Here is a 16,196-nt window from a genome sequence, read left to right on the forward strand (position 1 = left end):
TATTTAAATGAGCCCACCAGTCAGCAATGGAGCATTGAACAGCATAGCCTCCATGCCTGGCTCTGAACCTCCCAGATACATGCACTCTGGATCCTGGCTCCCCACTTTATTCTGGATCAACCTCCAAGTCATACCTCCTAGGTGGCACCCCCCACCACCACCACCACCACCTTCTCTCCAGTTCAGCGATCTGAGACACATCAGTTCTGCTTATCTGCACATCTGGGCTTGTGTCTGATGCTTGACTTTATCAAGACATTCCCTCGGGTGCATGACCTACGTTTGGAAAAACACTCACGAGTGCAGCAGGTGGGAGGTCTGCAGCGCCCGTGTCAGGCTCCATGCTTTTGTCTAACCAGTGTGGCCCGAGCAGCCGTTTGCACCACTTCACTTCACATAACAACTGCTCCCACTTTGAGCTGGAGAACCACCTTGGACTAAGGCCCTCCTAATGCATTTGTTGGAGACTGTCACGCGTGATCTGGGAAGCTGAGGTGGAATAATTAAATCCATGGAAGATAGGCAGGCAGTTTTGGAGACAGGCTTTTTATGGTTTTCTAGCTGTCATATTCCTGTAGGAATTATGACGGCTGCAACCATGAGCTGCAATATATGGATAGAATAGGTGAAATGGCATATGGGTAGGTCTACCTATCGATGTATACTCTGGCAGACCAGAGAGAGGTAGCTACCGAAATGAAAGCAAAACCCACTGTCAGTAGGCTGTAGGGTCAGTAGGCTCTGACCTACTGTGATTCTGTCAGACAGAGCAGGACGGCTCCTTAGGTCTCCAAGACTATAAATCTCTACAGGAATATATAGCTTCGTCTTCCTCTCAAGAGGGACCTCCAATCTTACAGGTTAGCAGCCTAATGCCTAAAAAGTGCCACCAGGGCTCCTTAGAAGTATGTACAGGTGCATGTGAAAATACATGTGGGTACAGGCATATATTCATTGAAGATACAAATACAGATATTCCTCCAAAAAAATTGGTGGTGGTGGTTGGGGGCAGACGGGGGCGGGGGGTGGGGGGGAGGATTTAAGCCTCAGGACCATAGTTGTGTGGAGCAATTCAGTCAATTTTTCTAACTGTTCACAAAACATCAGGATTTGAATCCTGGTGAAATGAGTAGCACCTGGGTCTTAAAGGCTTGAGCAGTCTTTCAGACAAACTATGGGTCTGAAGTTGCCAGAAGCATAAGAGTAAAAAGGTGACCAAGCAGGCAGAGAAGAAACAAATCTACAGTAGCCACCGTCTCATCTACTGTGAGATCAGAAGAACCAGATGGTGCCTAGCTACCAACCTCAACCAGTTTGAATGGGGCCAAATTACTGTCCTCAATAGAATCAGCGCCATGATACATTCCAATAAAACAAGCAAAAAACGAACCTACATTGAGTCACTGCCTTGCCTAACAGGCTGTAAGCACCCTGCGTACCAAGACTATTGTGAAGGAGGTATTCATACATTCTTCATGGAAATACAAAATACTGGTACTATTTATCAAAACTACAAATGTATTTACATCTGTCTCAGCAACTCTGCTTTTGAACATTTATCCCTCAGCTACCCTGTGCCCACGACATCGTGTGTGTATACTGACAAACTGGAAACAATCTGGTCACGTGTCAGGTACAAATACTCAAATAAGGAAGGAAACGTGGCTGCTAAGAAGAATGAGAAAGCGCCTTATGATGGAACTGTGGTAGTTACATAATTTCATGTCAACTTGGAAATATTTAAAAAGTGTAGGGGTGGTATTTAACCTGTCAACTAGGTCACAGACTTCTTGCAGGCTTGGCCTTCTCATAAGGAGGGCCCTGGGAACCTCCCCTTTTCTCTCTGCCTTCACTGTCCTGTTGGCAGACCCTGAATGCTGCCAGAGCCACTGCCATTGGATCCATGGGACTTTGCACCCACCACCCACTGGCCAGTGATGTTCCTGCATTTGGCGTCATTGCAAGTAGCTGCATGAGTCTGAAGAGGGATTATGGTAAGGTGACCAGACGTCCACTTTTGGCGGGACAGTCCCGATTTTTAGCGTTTTAAAAAAGTCCCGATTTTTGGAAAGAATGCACGACAAGCTACGGAATGGTCTATTTGGTCCATATAGACCAAATTTTTAATCAAGAAACCCACCCACCCCCCGCTTTAAATCTGGTCACCTTAACTTATGGACTAGTAAGGGACTTACGGACATGTGTTGGACTGGGCTGGGATGGTTTCCTGATATACAATTATGTCTCGATATAAAGCTCTTTCTTACACATCGATGAGTATTACTGAATTTGTTTCTCCAGTCAACCAGCCTAACACAAGAACTAAAAAGAATTTCAAATTACAGAGCCATTTTCTCTTTTATGTAACAGAGGAAATTAAGAAAAACTAAACTAAGAAATATTTCAGACGGAAAATTAAAGATATCTTTTTAAATGCATCTTGTTCTTTCTTTATAAGAAAAGCACCATCAGGGGTGGGGGCTCTATATAAAATAAACAGTTAAGAAACTTACTTATACAACTCACAACAGAAGAAACATTAAGGGCTGGTAAACCCAACAGCAACAATTTTTTAAAAAGCCAACTATCTATTTTGTGTCTGGAATTTGAAGCTAAAAAATGGCCACAATTGTGAAGGAGTATTTTGTTGTTACTATTTTAAACTCAAGGAGCTCCAGTGGCACCGTGGGTTGAGCATCGGGCTGCTAACTGCAAGGTTGGTGGTTTGAATCCACCAGCTACTCCATGGAAGAAAAATGAGAACTGTCTACATCTGTAAAGATGTGTAGCCTGGGAGAAACCCTGGGGAGCTGTTCTACTTTGTTCCATGGGGTCACTCTGAGTCAGAATTCACTAGACAACATTAGGTTTTACTTTAAACTCAGAAAGCACACTTACATATTAACAGAACGAAATAGAATCATCTATCTCTGAGTTTTAAGAAACAGAAGAGGACAGGCAGGGATGGGCACAACATGTTTTGCTGTTTTTCAGAGAAATCTTACTTCAATTGCTGAGCACAGGGAATAGCCGTAAAGCTTTTTGAACTCTGCTCGAATGTCCAAAAGGTCAATTTTGGATCTGGAGACCATTATTCTGTTCAGAGTATATTCATCCGTCCCAGCACCCTGTTAAGAAATGCAGATATGCACAATATAATATCAACTGTCACAAAACAGCATAAAGGTCTATATTTAACCCAAAAAAGCAAATGCAACACAGTATTCATGACAGTGACACCCATCATTTGCTTAGCATAAAAATTCACAATTTATTTAGACATATTTATGAAGTACCTCCTCTATACCAAGAGGATACTATATATTGAAAGACTGGATTGAGATACCTTTGTCAAGCATCCAGTTTCGTAAAGGATACAAGCAAGAAATCAGACCACTGTACTACACCCTGGTGTCTGGTAGATACTGAGGGCTCTGGGAACCTGGGTGGTGCCCTTGAGGTGTTGTTGGTTAAGTATTGGGCTGCTAACCACAAGGTTGGCAGCTACTCGGTGGGAGAAAGTTGAGGCTCTGCTCCCACAATGATTCACAGCCTCCAAATTCCTACAAGGGTTACTATGAGTTAGAATCTACTCAATGGGAGTGGAGATTCTGTTATTGTTGTTTTTTATGGAAACATGTATCAGGGGAGCATAAAAAAGATTGAGATTCAGGGAAGACCTACCTGAAAAGGGATATTTAAAAAAGACCCGCGGAAGCAGTGGTGAGAGTTATAGAAAGAGGAGAGATTATTCCAATTAGAAGAAAGGGTATGTGTGAAGGTTTAAAGCAGTGGTTCACAAACTGTGGGTCGACAAGCCTTTGAGGGTCAAATGACCCTTTCACAGGGGTCATCCAATTCATAATAGTAGCAAACTTACAGTTATAAAGTAGCAACAAAAATAATTTTATGGTTGGGGGGGGTCACCACAATATGATGAGCTGTATTAAAGGGTCATGGCTTTAGGAAGGTTGAGAACCACAGTTTCAGAGCATAAGGTCCCCAAACTTACTGGCCAACCACCCACTTTTTAGGGGGAAAAAACCCCTCAGCACCCTGCCCCTGACAATTAAAAACTTTTGTACTATAGCCAATAATCCAGGTTAAAGTGTAAGCATCTGCTTTTGCAGTCTTTCTAGATCATTCCAGAGCCCCCCCCCCCAGGGGGTAGGATCACCCTCTTTGGGAAACACTGCTTTACAGCATGTGAGCATGCTACATCCAAGGCATAGAAGGAATGAGGAGGAGTCACAAAAGATGTGCCTGGAAGGGCCAGAGCTTTTACACCATGAAATTAGAGTCTGACTTTATCCCAAGTGTAGAGAACTGTTGTCATCTTTCAAACATGAGGATGTTGAGACGAAATCAGATGTGTGGTTTCAGAAGATCACCGTGACTGCAGTAAAGAACAGAGAGCAGGGTAAGAGGAGGATGAAGACAAGGGGGTGAGACTAGAGACTTTGAGACCATGTTGACAGGATTGCAATTTTTAAAAAAACAAGAGGCAAAAAAGCGGCAATACAGATGAAAAAGATGCATGGACTTCCAAGATGTTGTCGAAAGTAAGTTGACAAGATTTCATGATATCTCCACACAGCCAAATCTACTTGCGTAGTCAATAAAACACAGGTAAACATCCTTCTAATATTCTCTGCTTCCAGTCAAGATCTATCTGATGTCAGCAGGGACCTGTCTCTGGAGAAGTACATCATCCTGGGCAAAGGAGGGGGTGGGTGAAAAAAGACCTCAACGAGGAGGGTCGGTGTAGTTACACGATAGGTTATATAGTGAGGAAGGTGCAGGAACAACCTAACCACCATAACAACCATGGATATTTGAAGTGAACGAAGGAGAGGGAGAGATGTAAGATTCTGGCTGACACTATTCATTGATTTATTCAGCCAACAAGTGCTCTTTGAATATCAACTATTTGATTGACATTGATCCATATATTGGATCTGGTGGTAAACTCCAAAAATCTAAACACCAAAGTCAGGCCATTTTGATTCATAGTGAACCTATAAGACAGTGTAGAGCTGCCCTTGTGGGTTTCTGAGACTTAACCTTCTTCTTCTTTTTACATCATTTTACTGGGGGCTTGTACAACTCCTATCACAATCCATCCATCCATCCATCCATCCATCCATCCATCCATCCATCCATCCATCCATCCATCCATCCATTGTGTCAAGCACATTTATGCATTTGTTGCCATCATCACTCTCAAAACATTTTCTTTCCACTAGAGCCCTTGGTATCAGCTCTGAGACGCAATCTTTACGGGAGCAGACAGGCCCATGTGTCTCCTGAGAAGCAATTGGCGGGTTCAAAGTGCTGACTTGTGGTTAGTAGCCCGACGTGTAATGCACTGCACCTCCAGGGCTCCGTGGTAGTGAACAACACAGGTTCCTCTGCCCTCAGGCAGTTTACCTTTCAGTGGATGGAAACAGACAAGAAGAGAACTAGTTGCTTAACTAAATACAATTTTTTGACGCTCTCAATGCTATCGAGGAGATTCTGAATTAAGCATGATTAATTCTGTGCCATCTCCCTGAGAGAGCTGATAACAGGGCTGATAACAGAACAAGTGTTCTTTCGGCCCAAGGAAGCCCTCCCTCATAAGCATAAACACTCAGGTGTTGTCTAGACAACAATAACATCCCGATGACCACAAAATCCCAAGGGGGAACCAATTACAAGGGGGGAACCGATTACAAGGATTTACATATAACCTCCTCCCTGGGGGATGGACAACAGAAAAATGGGTGAAGGGAGACGTCGGACAGGGCAAGATATAACAAGAATAATAATTTATAAATTATTAAGGGTTCATGAGGGAAGGGGGAGCGGGGAGGGAGAGGAAAAATGAGGACCTCATGCCAGGGGCTTCAGTGGAGAGCAAATGTTTTGAGAATGATGAGGGCAATGAATGTACAAATGTGCTTTATACAATTGATATATGTATGGATTGCGATAAGAGTTGTATGAGCCCCTAATAAAACGACTTAAAAAAATCCCCAGGGGTTAGTGTGAACTCTCAGGAAACAAAGGCAATGACCGCATTACTCTGGGTCATGTTAACTGATTTACCCCACAGAGAAAATAATGAGGAGTGGAAGTGTGGGGGAGGCGAATGATGTATACACTTTGGATATCACTTGGCAGATATCTATGGTATCTCCACACAATACATCTAGTAAGTACACTGAGGTAAGCATCTTCTAATGAGCAGGCCCCGTGGTAAGGTCTGAAGATATGAAACGGCAAGAGAAAACTCCACACCATCCATCCATCATTGAAGACTGTTAAGAAAACGCAAGGTTACATTATATAAGGTTCACTCACTCAGCTTAGTTTATTTTTAGTAAACAGCTTGAGAGGCCACTGGACCTAAAGAGTCAGGTTTGAGGCTTGGCTCTCTACTACAAGTTCCATTGCTTCCACTTACAGCAAAACAGAGGGAAAAGATAGTCAACCTTCCACAGCGGCCAACTCTATATTGAGATATACAAGGTGGCTTCAAAATGTTCATTAAAAAAATCCCATTGTCTTGTAGGCCCATTTCCCCCACAAAATTTTTGAATCCCCCTTCATATATCTCATTTTCAACCTAAGAGTGGGAATGAGTAGGCACGTGATTAGCTTAAGAGACAGAACTGAGCATAGTGGGAAAGAGTATGGAATGTCATCAATCTTGGGGAAACTTAAGAACTTGTATGAGACGTCCAGACCCACCTTCAAAGCTTGGTGCAGTCTTGCAGCCAAATAGGCAGGTGTGTTCCTCGCACAGTGAACTGTAATAAAAAGTCAAGCAATGTTCAGTTTCTCATATCACAGAAATTGGGCTATAATAGAAAGTGGGTTAATCTTCCATAGCAATGTGTTTTTTAAAAATCCTCTGAGCTCTACCTTTCCCCTCATTTGTCTTTTATTTAGAATAAAAGAATGGAGGCTTCCCCTGAATTTGAAAATGTATAGCTACATTAGCATGGAACTTCAGTACAGCCATCATCTTCAGCCGTAGGGGAAAAAAGTACCTGCCAAAGAAGCTCCCACAGAGCCTGACTCACCTGCAGCTAGCTCCCAGACACACAGACCACTTACGCCCGCACGGATAACTCCCTGGGGTGTAAGCTCTGTTCAAATATCTTGGGCTGCGGGTGAATAATTTGAGTCTAAAGACTGCAGCAAAGGTGCTCCAAATAGTAAGAAGGAACTCTGGAGTTCAATTTAAAAGCAATTTTTCCATGAGCAAGATTTCCTCTTCAGTGACCAGATTCAGTTTATAGACATTAGAGCCAACACCTTCATCTAAAGTCGATCATCCAAAATAATAATACTATCATCTTTCTATTAAAAAATTGAAATAAGTACATCTAAAATAGAACATTAAAAAGAAAATTGGAAAAGATGTGAATAAATGAATTATCTTTTAAATGAAGTGAAAAAGTAGCAGGTGTAGAAAATTCTATTGCAACATGATAACTTTTATAATCTTAAACCTGATCTGTAGGGAGGAGTCTGACCGAAAGTGAGTGGGTTTAATAATGACGTTTGGGGACCAAGACAAGAAAAAGTGGCTTCCTCAGAGTGCCTGTACAGACTCCCTTCCAGAAAGCGAAATGGCTATTAGTTTGTGTGAGTGATCTGAAAGTAGTAAGAGAAGAAATGTATTGGAAATCCAAGCATATAAGCTGTGTGCTACCTGTGTGTCTCACACACACACACACACTCGAACTCCCTGGCATTGAGGCCACCTGGACTCACAGTGTGACCTTACAGGACAGAGAAGAACTGCCCAGTGGGTTTCTGAGACTGTGACTCTTTGCAGAAATAGAAAGAACGGAAAAGGCCAGTGCTTCCCAACGCTGGCCTTGGATTAACAGCCCAACGTACTCCTCTAGGCCACCCGGGGTCAGAAACACACACAGTAGTTGGTTAACATACAGACTATGAACCCCAACTGTCGACATTATAACCCAGCTCTACTGTGTACTCGCTGAATAAGCTTGGAAGAAGCTTAACCTCTTTGTGGAGCATTTACCAGCTCTACCAGGAGATCATGTGTAGGGTCACTCTGAGTCGAAATCTGCTCGATGGCAGTCATTGATCAAGGAGACGGAGAGTCTCTGAGTGTCCCAAATGCTTAATGCACTCAGCTGGTAACGCCAAGATTTTAGTTCACCCAGATGTGCCTCAGAAGAAAGACCTGGTGATCTATGTCCGAAAAAAGATCAGCCATGACAAGCTCACTGGAACGCAGCTCTATTGTGGCAGACATAGGGATCACTCTGAGAGGGAACTGAGTCAAGGGCAAATGTTTTTTTCTTTTCTTTTTTTTAACAAGGGGATACTAATAGTATCTAGTGAGGAGTCCTGGTGGCGCAGTCAGGTAATCATTGCACTGCTAACCACAAGGTCAGTGGCTCAAACCCACCAACTGCTGCACAAGAAAAAAATGAGGTTAATTGCGCTCCTAAAGCCTGGCAGCTTCTGAAACCCTATACAAAGTTGCTGAGTCAGAACTGACTCCTGAGAGCGGACTTGAGTTGACAGCCCACATGCTTAGGTTGAGACTCAAATGAGTTGGTATTTGTAAATAATTTAGCATAGAGTCTATCACAAAGTACGCTCCACAAAAGAATTCACTTGAAATACCATTGGAATTAACTAAATTAGAAGGTCACCTCCCAGCAGTGGTAAGGTGTGAAAAATTAATCAGAGATTCCACTCCAGAGGAGGTGACTCTTAAACATCAACTATTTTTTTCTCTCTAGAGTCTAGAGACATATATGTGTCTATGTCCCTAAATATGTCCGTGTATACACAGATATTTACATGTATAGCTCTTCATATTTGGAGAGAGAGAATTTTATTTTCTAACCCAATACCAAGGGTAATTCATTGTTGAAATGACAAGGTGTTCAATTGGCCCTACATTGTGCAGGTACTACCTGCTGTGAGGGTGTGTCCTTCATTCCATTCCAGCTCATGGCGATTCTAGAAGGTGGAACTGGACCACTCCATCGAGCTTCCCAGGCGTAGTTAGTACATGAGCACTTTTCTGCTAGTGGGCTTAAGCTACCAGTCTTGCCGTTAGAAGCCAAATGCTTCATTATCGTGTCACCTGCTCAGTACAGAAAGTCGTCCATCGGGAAGCCAGCAGCATCCCAACAGCCTCCACTGGTCCTTTGCAGTGGTTTACGATTCTGAACAATCCTGTCTATAGCATTTAGCAAAACATTGTGCTATTTGATTCTGATTAGAAGGGTCACTAATCCTGTCATTGAAATAGTGTTTCATTCTTATGGATGAGCCTTTCTTAAAGGTCCTGCCCAAGTGCCTAAAAGAATAAGCCTCTGAGACCTCATTTATGGGCGATGTTGGATGCCTGTTAACTGATGTGCTCACATGGGGGCGGGGTTTAATCTGAGCTCACTTGCATTTCAACCTGCCCGCCCTCCCCCTACCACCAAACAATTCAAAGCAGAGGAGCTCTACAGCTTTGACCTGCCTTGACTTTGGAAGGTGACTGACATCTTCTAAAAATAATCAAAGATAGTAAATAACTAAATTGGCTTAGGTCTTGGTTTTCAAGCGGGCTCAATGAAAATGCCAGCCAAAATGAAATATCTTCGGTTCTTAAGGAGATAACAGCATAAACAAAAAGACAGGGCAAAGCACATTTCAAAGACAAAGTAAGGTAACTTCTTCATGTACTTACGGTATTTGTGAAGCATGCTCTCAGTACTAAGGACTGTGTGGGGTTTGGAGGAATAGAACGATGAATCTTACAGGAAAGGACCTTACCTTGACATTGATTCAGAACATGTGCAAAATAATTCACTTCCTAAGTGCTCACAAGCTTACCTATGGTCAGCAGTAGGTCTTTAAAATGCCCCGATAATTCTCCTCTTATGCTTTCCTCAATGTCCTTCTGGCTGATGTTTCTATATTCATCAAATGCTAAAAAGCAGTACCACAAACATACTTGAAGTATCCCAGATGACTACACCTGGCTATACCTAGTCCACTTTTAGACTCAGTTTGCAGCAGGTAAAGTTGTTGGGTAGCAACTTCAGAACTTCCTCCCTTTAACCACCAAAAAATTGAGGAAAACCATTTTTGGTTTTTCTTTTTCCTTCCTTTTTAAGACGTCAACCACAATAAAACCCAATTTTCACACTCCATTTTTTTTTCCTTTCCTGACCAGCTATTTTGACCCAAAGGCCTCTATAGGGTTATAGCCAGGGCTATCTGGCTACTCACACTTAAAATAGCTTTACAAAAGGTTGTAAATCCAAAGTCAAATCATCTATGTAGTGATAGGGCTTTTTAAAAATGATGTAACATCTGGGACACCACAGTGTGGCCATTCATCAAAGTGTTTGATCTGCTAAAGAAACCTTAATTGCTGTGCTAGGCAAGTCACTCCCTAGGGGAGTTTGGCCTACACCACACCTACCAGAAGGCATGCAATTTCTTGACCATATTGGCCTCCACAAAAAGACTGTACATGTTACCAAGTACACGGGCGTCATTTTGCAAGCCAAGTGAAATTTTTGTGAATGGATTTTGAAAAGAGAAATTTTGGAGACAGAGCTAAGGTGGGTGGGTGGTGTTTTCCAGATACAGATATTAATAACTCGCATATACTACAAGGATCCCTAGTGGCTGGATGGCTATGCCTGTGGTTTGAACATGAGAACTGCTCTGTGGGGGGAAAAGCCCTGGGGAGCTGCTCTGGTAAAGATTCCCACCTCGAAAGCCCTGGGAGGCAGTTCTCCTCTGCCCTATAGAGTCCTTTGGGTCAAAAGAGACTCCGTGGCCCATGGACACTTTATAGGACAACAGCCTCTATTAGTAGAAGTGTTTGATAAAATCATTGAGATTTTCATGGTGAAACTAAAGGGCAATCTCAGAATTAAGGTCACCGTACAGCCCTTATGTTTTCTTGCTTGTCCCTGAGTTGGCAAACATTTAACCACCCACTGGGGTTCATTTCTAGACCAGCACCTGGAAGCAAGCCAGAGGCAGTCATACTACATGAAGCTCTGGCGGCTTTGCTTCCAGAACGCCTCAGATAAGTGCAGTGTTGGTGTGGGTGCCCGAGGGAGGGAGGGATTGGTGCCTAGCAGTTCTACCTGTACGGTGGTCTCACAAGAACTTTGTGGGGTTTGCTTTCTGTCCCTTACCTCCACTTACTTACCTCTGCATGAGAAAGAGCCGTTCCTCAGTATTAATACAGAGACTCACTGGCAATGCTTGGGGGGGGGGGAGTGTTCCCCTGGAAAGTGGACAACTTGGGAAAAGATGGGGTGAAAGCCAAACCCTTCACTCCACGGGAATGCTGCCCTCCTGCCCTCATCCAAGAGGCCTTCTCTTTGTCTCCCTCACCATCACAATCCCTCCCCTGCCACTCGTGACTGGATAATCTACTCAACTTCCAGGGACAAGCAAGACAAGCATCAAGTGTCCCTGTTTCCTTCCTTGAAAATTGTATGCAGGAAATTGCAACAGACTTTGCCATTTTTCAACTTGATGTCCTAGAGCTTTCTATATTCAATTCAAAGTCATATGCAAAACAACAACAAACAAACAACCCCTCCACCCCAAACAAAAGGACTGTGACGTGGTGCAACAATGAATGGCGCCCATACTTTGCTTCAGTTGAGGAAAGCTCCGTAAGCACAGGACCTCGATGAATTTCTCTTCATCCGTGCCCCATCTCTTCTCACCTGCATCATAGAGAATCTTTCGAGCAAGGGAAGGGAGATATTATTACTTATATGACACAACTCCCCCCTCTCCCCCGCTCCAGTCCCCCACTCCCTTTGGGAAGAGATGGCATGAAAACGGCGGGCAGTTCACTGCATTTGAGATGCCAGTGAGACGGATGTGTTATCTCGTCTTTCATTTTTTCAGCCAAGGAATTAGAGAGTTTGGGCAGCAGGAGGTGGCGAATGATGATCCCCAATAGAGGAGGCAGAATGCGGAGGGTGGGGGTTCTCCGGCTGTTACAGATCTGTGTCCTTCCAACATAGGTGTTGCACTACTGACCTCCAATAGCTGGGGATCAGGAGAAAGACAATGCTTTCTACTCCCGTAAAGAGTTACAATGTTGGAAACCCACAGGGGCAGACCTACCTGTCCTAAAGAGCCACTCTGAGTAAGAATCCCCTCGATGGCAGTGAGAGTTTATAGCTATAGATGAAGGAACCCTGGTGATGGTGTGGGTTAGGGACTGCGTTGATAACGGAAAGCTTGGTGGTTCAAACCCAACAACCACACCGTGGGAGAGAGATGAGGCTGCCAATTCCCTTCCAAAATTTGCAATCCTGGAAACCTGATAGAGGGTCGTTTTGAGTCAAAGTTGACTCAATGACAGTGGTTTGGCTTTTTGGTTTTATACCTGTACAGAATCAGTCTCAGAAACCCCAAGGAGCACTTCTACTCTGTCCTAAACGGTCTCTATGAGTCAGAGTTGACTGTATTGCAATGGGGTTTTCGGTGGGTACACCTATGGATGTAGTCCAGGAAGAAGAAGCAGCAGTAAAGGAGGCATTGCCTTTGTTCTGTACTGACCTGGGCACCCTTTTTAGCCAGGTGTTCATCTACTTTCAGACTCTCATCTCTTCTGCCCTAAACATGAAAAGGAAAAACAGGGCGGTTCTTTTAAAGATAGAAGATTCGAACCTGTACTCATCAATCCCTAATGCAAGTGTTACCAAGGGCACCTGGCTTCTTGTTTGAAATACTCCAAGCAGTAGGCCACTCTGGTGGGTTTTCCTCCATTGAAGAACAGTGACACCAGAACAAACATCCCGTCCCCAGACTTGGTGCTATGTTCGAGCCCACTGCTGTGGCCACTGCGTCCCTCTATCTTGTCAAAAGCCATGTGGCACAGAGAAAAGACGGTTGGCAGAAGAAGCAGGCACTCACTCTCTGCTCCAGGCCTGGCTGTGCCATAACATTTATTGGAAATCACATAATTCTCTGGACTTCAGCTCTCTCCCCTAAAAACTCCAGGGCCCACACCCACTCTAATATTGAAGCCTCTCAAGTTATACAAGGGGGTTTCAAAAGTTCATGGGGCAGTTGAATGAAAAGATAATGGAATTTTTCCATGAACTTTTTGAAGTCCTGTCATTTGTGTGTGTGCATGTGTGTGTGTGCACAAATGCTTCAGCACACTATAGAAAGGCAGGAGACAGGAGAGGGGGAGAAACAGTGCTTCCTGAATTATTTTGAGAAGTATAAGCGAATTAAGCATTGGGCTAAATTATTTTTTAAATGAATATTTGAAATGGAAAAACTCTTATTTCACCCTGTAGGTCTATAGTCTATTGGTACTATTAGTTTGCATTATTGTTCTCCTTCACACGCATGCTGCTCCATTAACAAACATGCTAATAACTGGTATTAATAATAATAATAACAATAATAAGCAACATTGATTTGGATCACCTTGTTCCCTTGTCCCTGGGCTTGTTAACACCAATGGGAACACAGGGAATCCAAGACAGATGATCCCTTCAGGACCAGTGGTGAGAGTGGCGATACCGGGAGGGTAGAGGGAAGGTGCGGTAGAAAAAGGGAACTGATTATAGGGATCTACATATAACCTCTTCCCTGGGGCACGAACAACAGAAAAGTGGGTGAAGGAATATGTCTGACAGTGTAACATATGACAAAATATTAAGAATTTATAAATTATCAAGAGTTCATGAGGGAGAGGGGAGCAGGGAGGGAGGGGGTAAAATGAGGAGCTAATGCCAGGGGCTTAAGTGGAGAGCAAATGTTTTGAGAATGATGAGGGTAACGAATGTACAGATGTGCTTTACACAATTGATGTATGTATGGATTGTGATAAGAGTAGTATGAGCCTCCAATAAAATGATTAGAAAAACAATTTTAAAAAGCATCATCAGTTATTAATCATTTTCTATGAGCTCAATGAAGTAGAGGTAGATACTGAAAGAGAGAGACTGACACAGTGGCTGCAGCAATGGGCTCAGCACAGCGATGAGGGTGAGGACGGTGCCGGGCTGGGTCTTGCTCAGCTCTGTTGGATGGAGGTCACCACGAGTCAGAACGGACCGCAGCCCTTAACAATAATGGATGAAGCACTTTCCATGGCTTCTCTCTCTTAATCTTCACAAGGCCCTCAGAGGCTGGCACTATGATCTTTCTAAATTTTACAGATGTGAAAGCCAAGGCTTAAAGCTTAAACCCTGCCTAAGGGTATAAAAGCTAAATGTGAGAGTCTAGCTCTGTCTGAGCTGTGGCTAAAGCCCTACTCTGTGCTGCCCCCTGTGGATGGGTCAGAGCAATCGTATGCATATACAAGCATGCACATCTATGAACACCTATGTTCGGGAGCGTATGTCAGCAGGAAGGCTGCCTACGTTTGCTTGTGTGGGCTGATGAGGTTTTCACACTTTAAGGAAACCGGCACCATAATTAGGCTAACTTGTTTCCCACTGGCATCCTGCTTCAGTGCTGCCAAGTGGCGTTGGGCCTGTCAGGATGAGACCATTGCTGAGCTTGTAGGAACTGTGCAAATCTGCTGACGGAAGCTGGTGAGCCACGGCTTCAATTACTCCCTCTTATACACTCATCCTTGACCTGCCCACCTTCATAACTGGCCGTCCTGACTCATAAATCAGCAAGGTGTGGCCTCCTTCGCCCACATGCGGACTAATGTGCCAGCATCTCTTCCAAAGGGGCGCCAATGTGGTTGCAACAACTCATTGATTTCTGCATCCTGAGACCGAGCCAGCTACCTCTGACGATAACTTTCTGTATCATGCTCCCTACTGAATTTATACTCGAACACAACACATATCTCTCAGGTCCAGGAGAAAAGGCACAGTCTTAAAATGGAAAGACAGCTCATGAAAAAGAATAAATAATCATTTTATATCAGATGATTTATGAGAACATTTTCCAGTACCCTGAAATATAGGTCAGCACATTTTTAATCCTTAGACTGGCCCAAACAAGATTTTTCTGTTATGTTTCACACACACACACACACACACACACACACACACACACACACGCGCACGAAGAGGCTTCAAAAAGTTTGTGGAAAAACTCCATGTTCTTTTCCTTCCATTATTCAACAAATGTTTTGAAGCTCATGTGTACATGTATGCATGCATACATGTGCACATACATTTATGATCCTTGGCCACATATTATATTGCTTGGTTAAAATGCAGATTCAGCCTGAAGAAATCATTCTAGAAGGAAAATTGAAATTTCACTGCCTCCATTTGGTTATTTGTAAATGCCCTAAAATTAGTACTGAGCATTCGGCTTATTAGGGGTTTGAAAAATTGAGTAACACCTTACATCAGCCAAAGTCAACAGCGCTTTCTGAAAGTCCCCAGATGTTTCAGAGCTAATGTCATCTCCAAGACTCTTCCTATACACTGGAACAAAATAAGGATGAAATCAAGCCTTGGAAAACTGAGAACTCTTACTATAAAACAGAGAAAAGCTGAAATGTCAACTTTGACCATGACTAAGTACCTAGTGAAATAAATTGTGCTCTTCTATCTAACTTCCTCGGTTTCCCACTTAGGTACAGCTCCAGGACTAAATTCTTGGTAATCAAACTTAGGCACCTACAGATGAGGTGATGTGCACCTATAAAAAGGTAGGGTTGCAATGAGTTGGCAATAGCAGTCGGTTGAGTTGGGCTTTGGTCAGAAGGGGGCTACAAAGGTTGATGGGAAAATTCTATGACCTTCCACTTCCTTTTCCCCCACAAACTCTTTGAAGCCTCCTCACTTGCTGCATGGCTGCCTGTTTGTGAGTAGATCCCTGCAGCCTGGGCAGGCAGTGTGACTCGTGAAGAAGAAGGCTCTCGCTAAGGGGTGGCATAAGAGTAAAGAGGAACAGGCCTGGGATCCTGGGAATTTTGAGGGACCAACAACATGCCTATTTCCAGATTTTTTTTTTTACACTTCTACAGGAAGCCACCTTATTCAAGTCACTGTTCCATGAGGGGGCTTCAAGAAGTTCATGGAAAAATGTAATTAAAAGCTGGTGGAATTTTTCTACCAACTTTTTTAATACCCTTCAGTATTTCTGTTTTATGACCCTAACTCTATTACTAGTAACTACATGAGTCAGAATTGACTCAATGGTAATAGGTTTGGTTTGGCGGGTGGGGGTGGGGGTGG

The 16,196-nt window shown here is 43.5% G+C and overlaps 1 protein-coding gene across 4 annotated transcripts in view; it reads right to left on the minus strand.

The window, feature by feature from the left end:
• The window catches only part of ANXA3 (annexin A3), a 91,271-nt gene that overhangs the window by 13,603 nt on the left and 61,472 nt on the right, over positions 1 to 16,196 (minus strand). For 3 of the 4 annotated variants that reach the window (XM_045284315.1, XM_045284313.1, XM_045284312.1), the window contains 6 exons: positions 15,361 to 15,440; positions 12,586 to 12,642; positions 11,661 to 11,754; positions 9,871 to 9,966; positions 6,736 to 6,794; positions 3,006 to 3,128 (listed from right to left, as the gene is read on the minus strand). In XM_045284315.1, the coding sequence (XP_045140250.1) occupies positions 3,006 to 3,128; positions 6,736 to 6,794; positions 9,871 to 9,966; positions 11,661 to 11,754; positions 12,586 to 12,642; positions 15,361 to 15,440 (509 nt within the window). The remainder of the gene's footprint in view (positions 1 to 3,005; positions 3,129 to 6,735; positions 6,795 to 9,870; positions 9,967 to 11,660; positions 11,755 to 12,585; positions 12,643 to 15,360; positions 15,441 to 16,196) is intronic. The other variant, XM_045284314.1, reaches the window with a different exon arrangement.

Source organism: Echinops telfairi, unplaced genomic scaffold (genome assembly GCF_000313985.2).
Source record: "Echinops telfairi isolate 266 unplaced genomic scaffold, ASM31398v2 ScPeMD7_7468;HRSCAF=8506_0, whole genome shotgun sequence".
In the NCBI taxonomy this organism is placed as follows: Eukaryota; Metazoa; Chordata; class Mammalia; order Afrosoricida; family Tenrecidae; genus Echinops; species Echinops telfairi.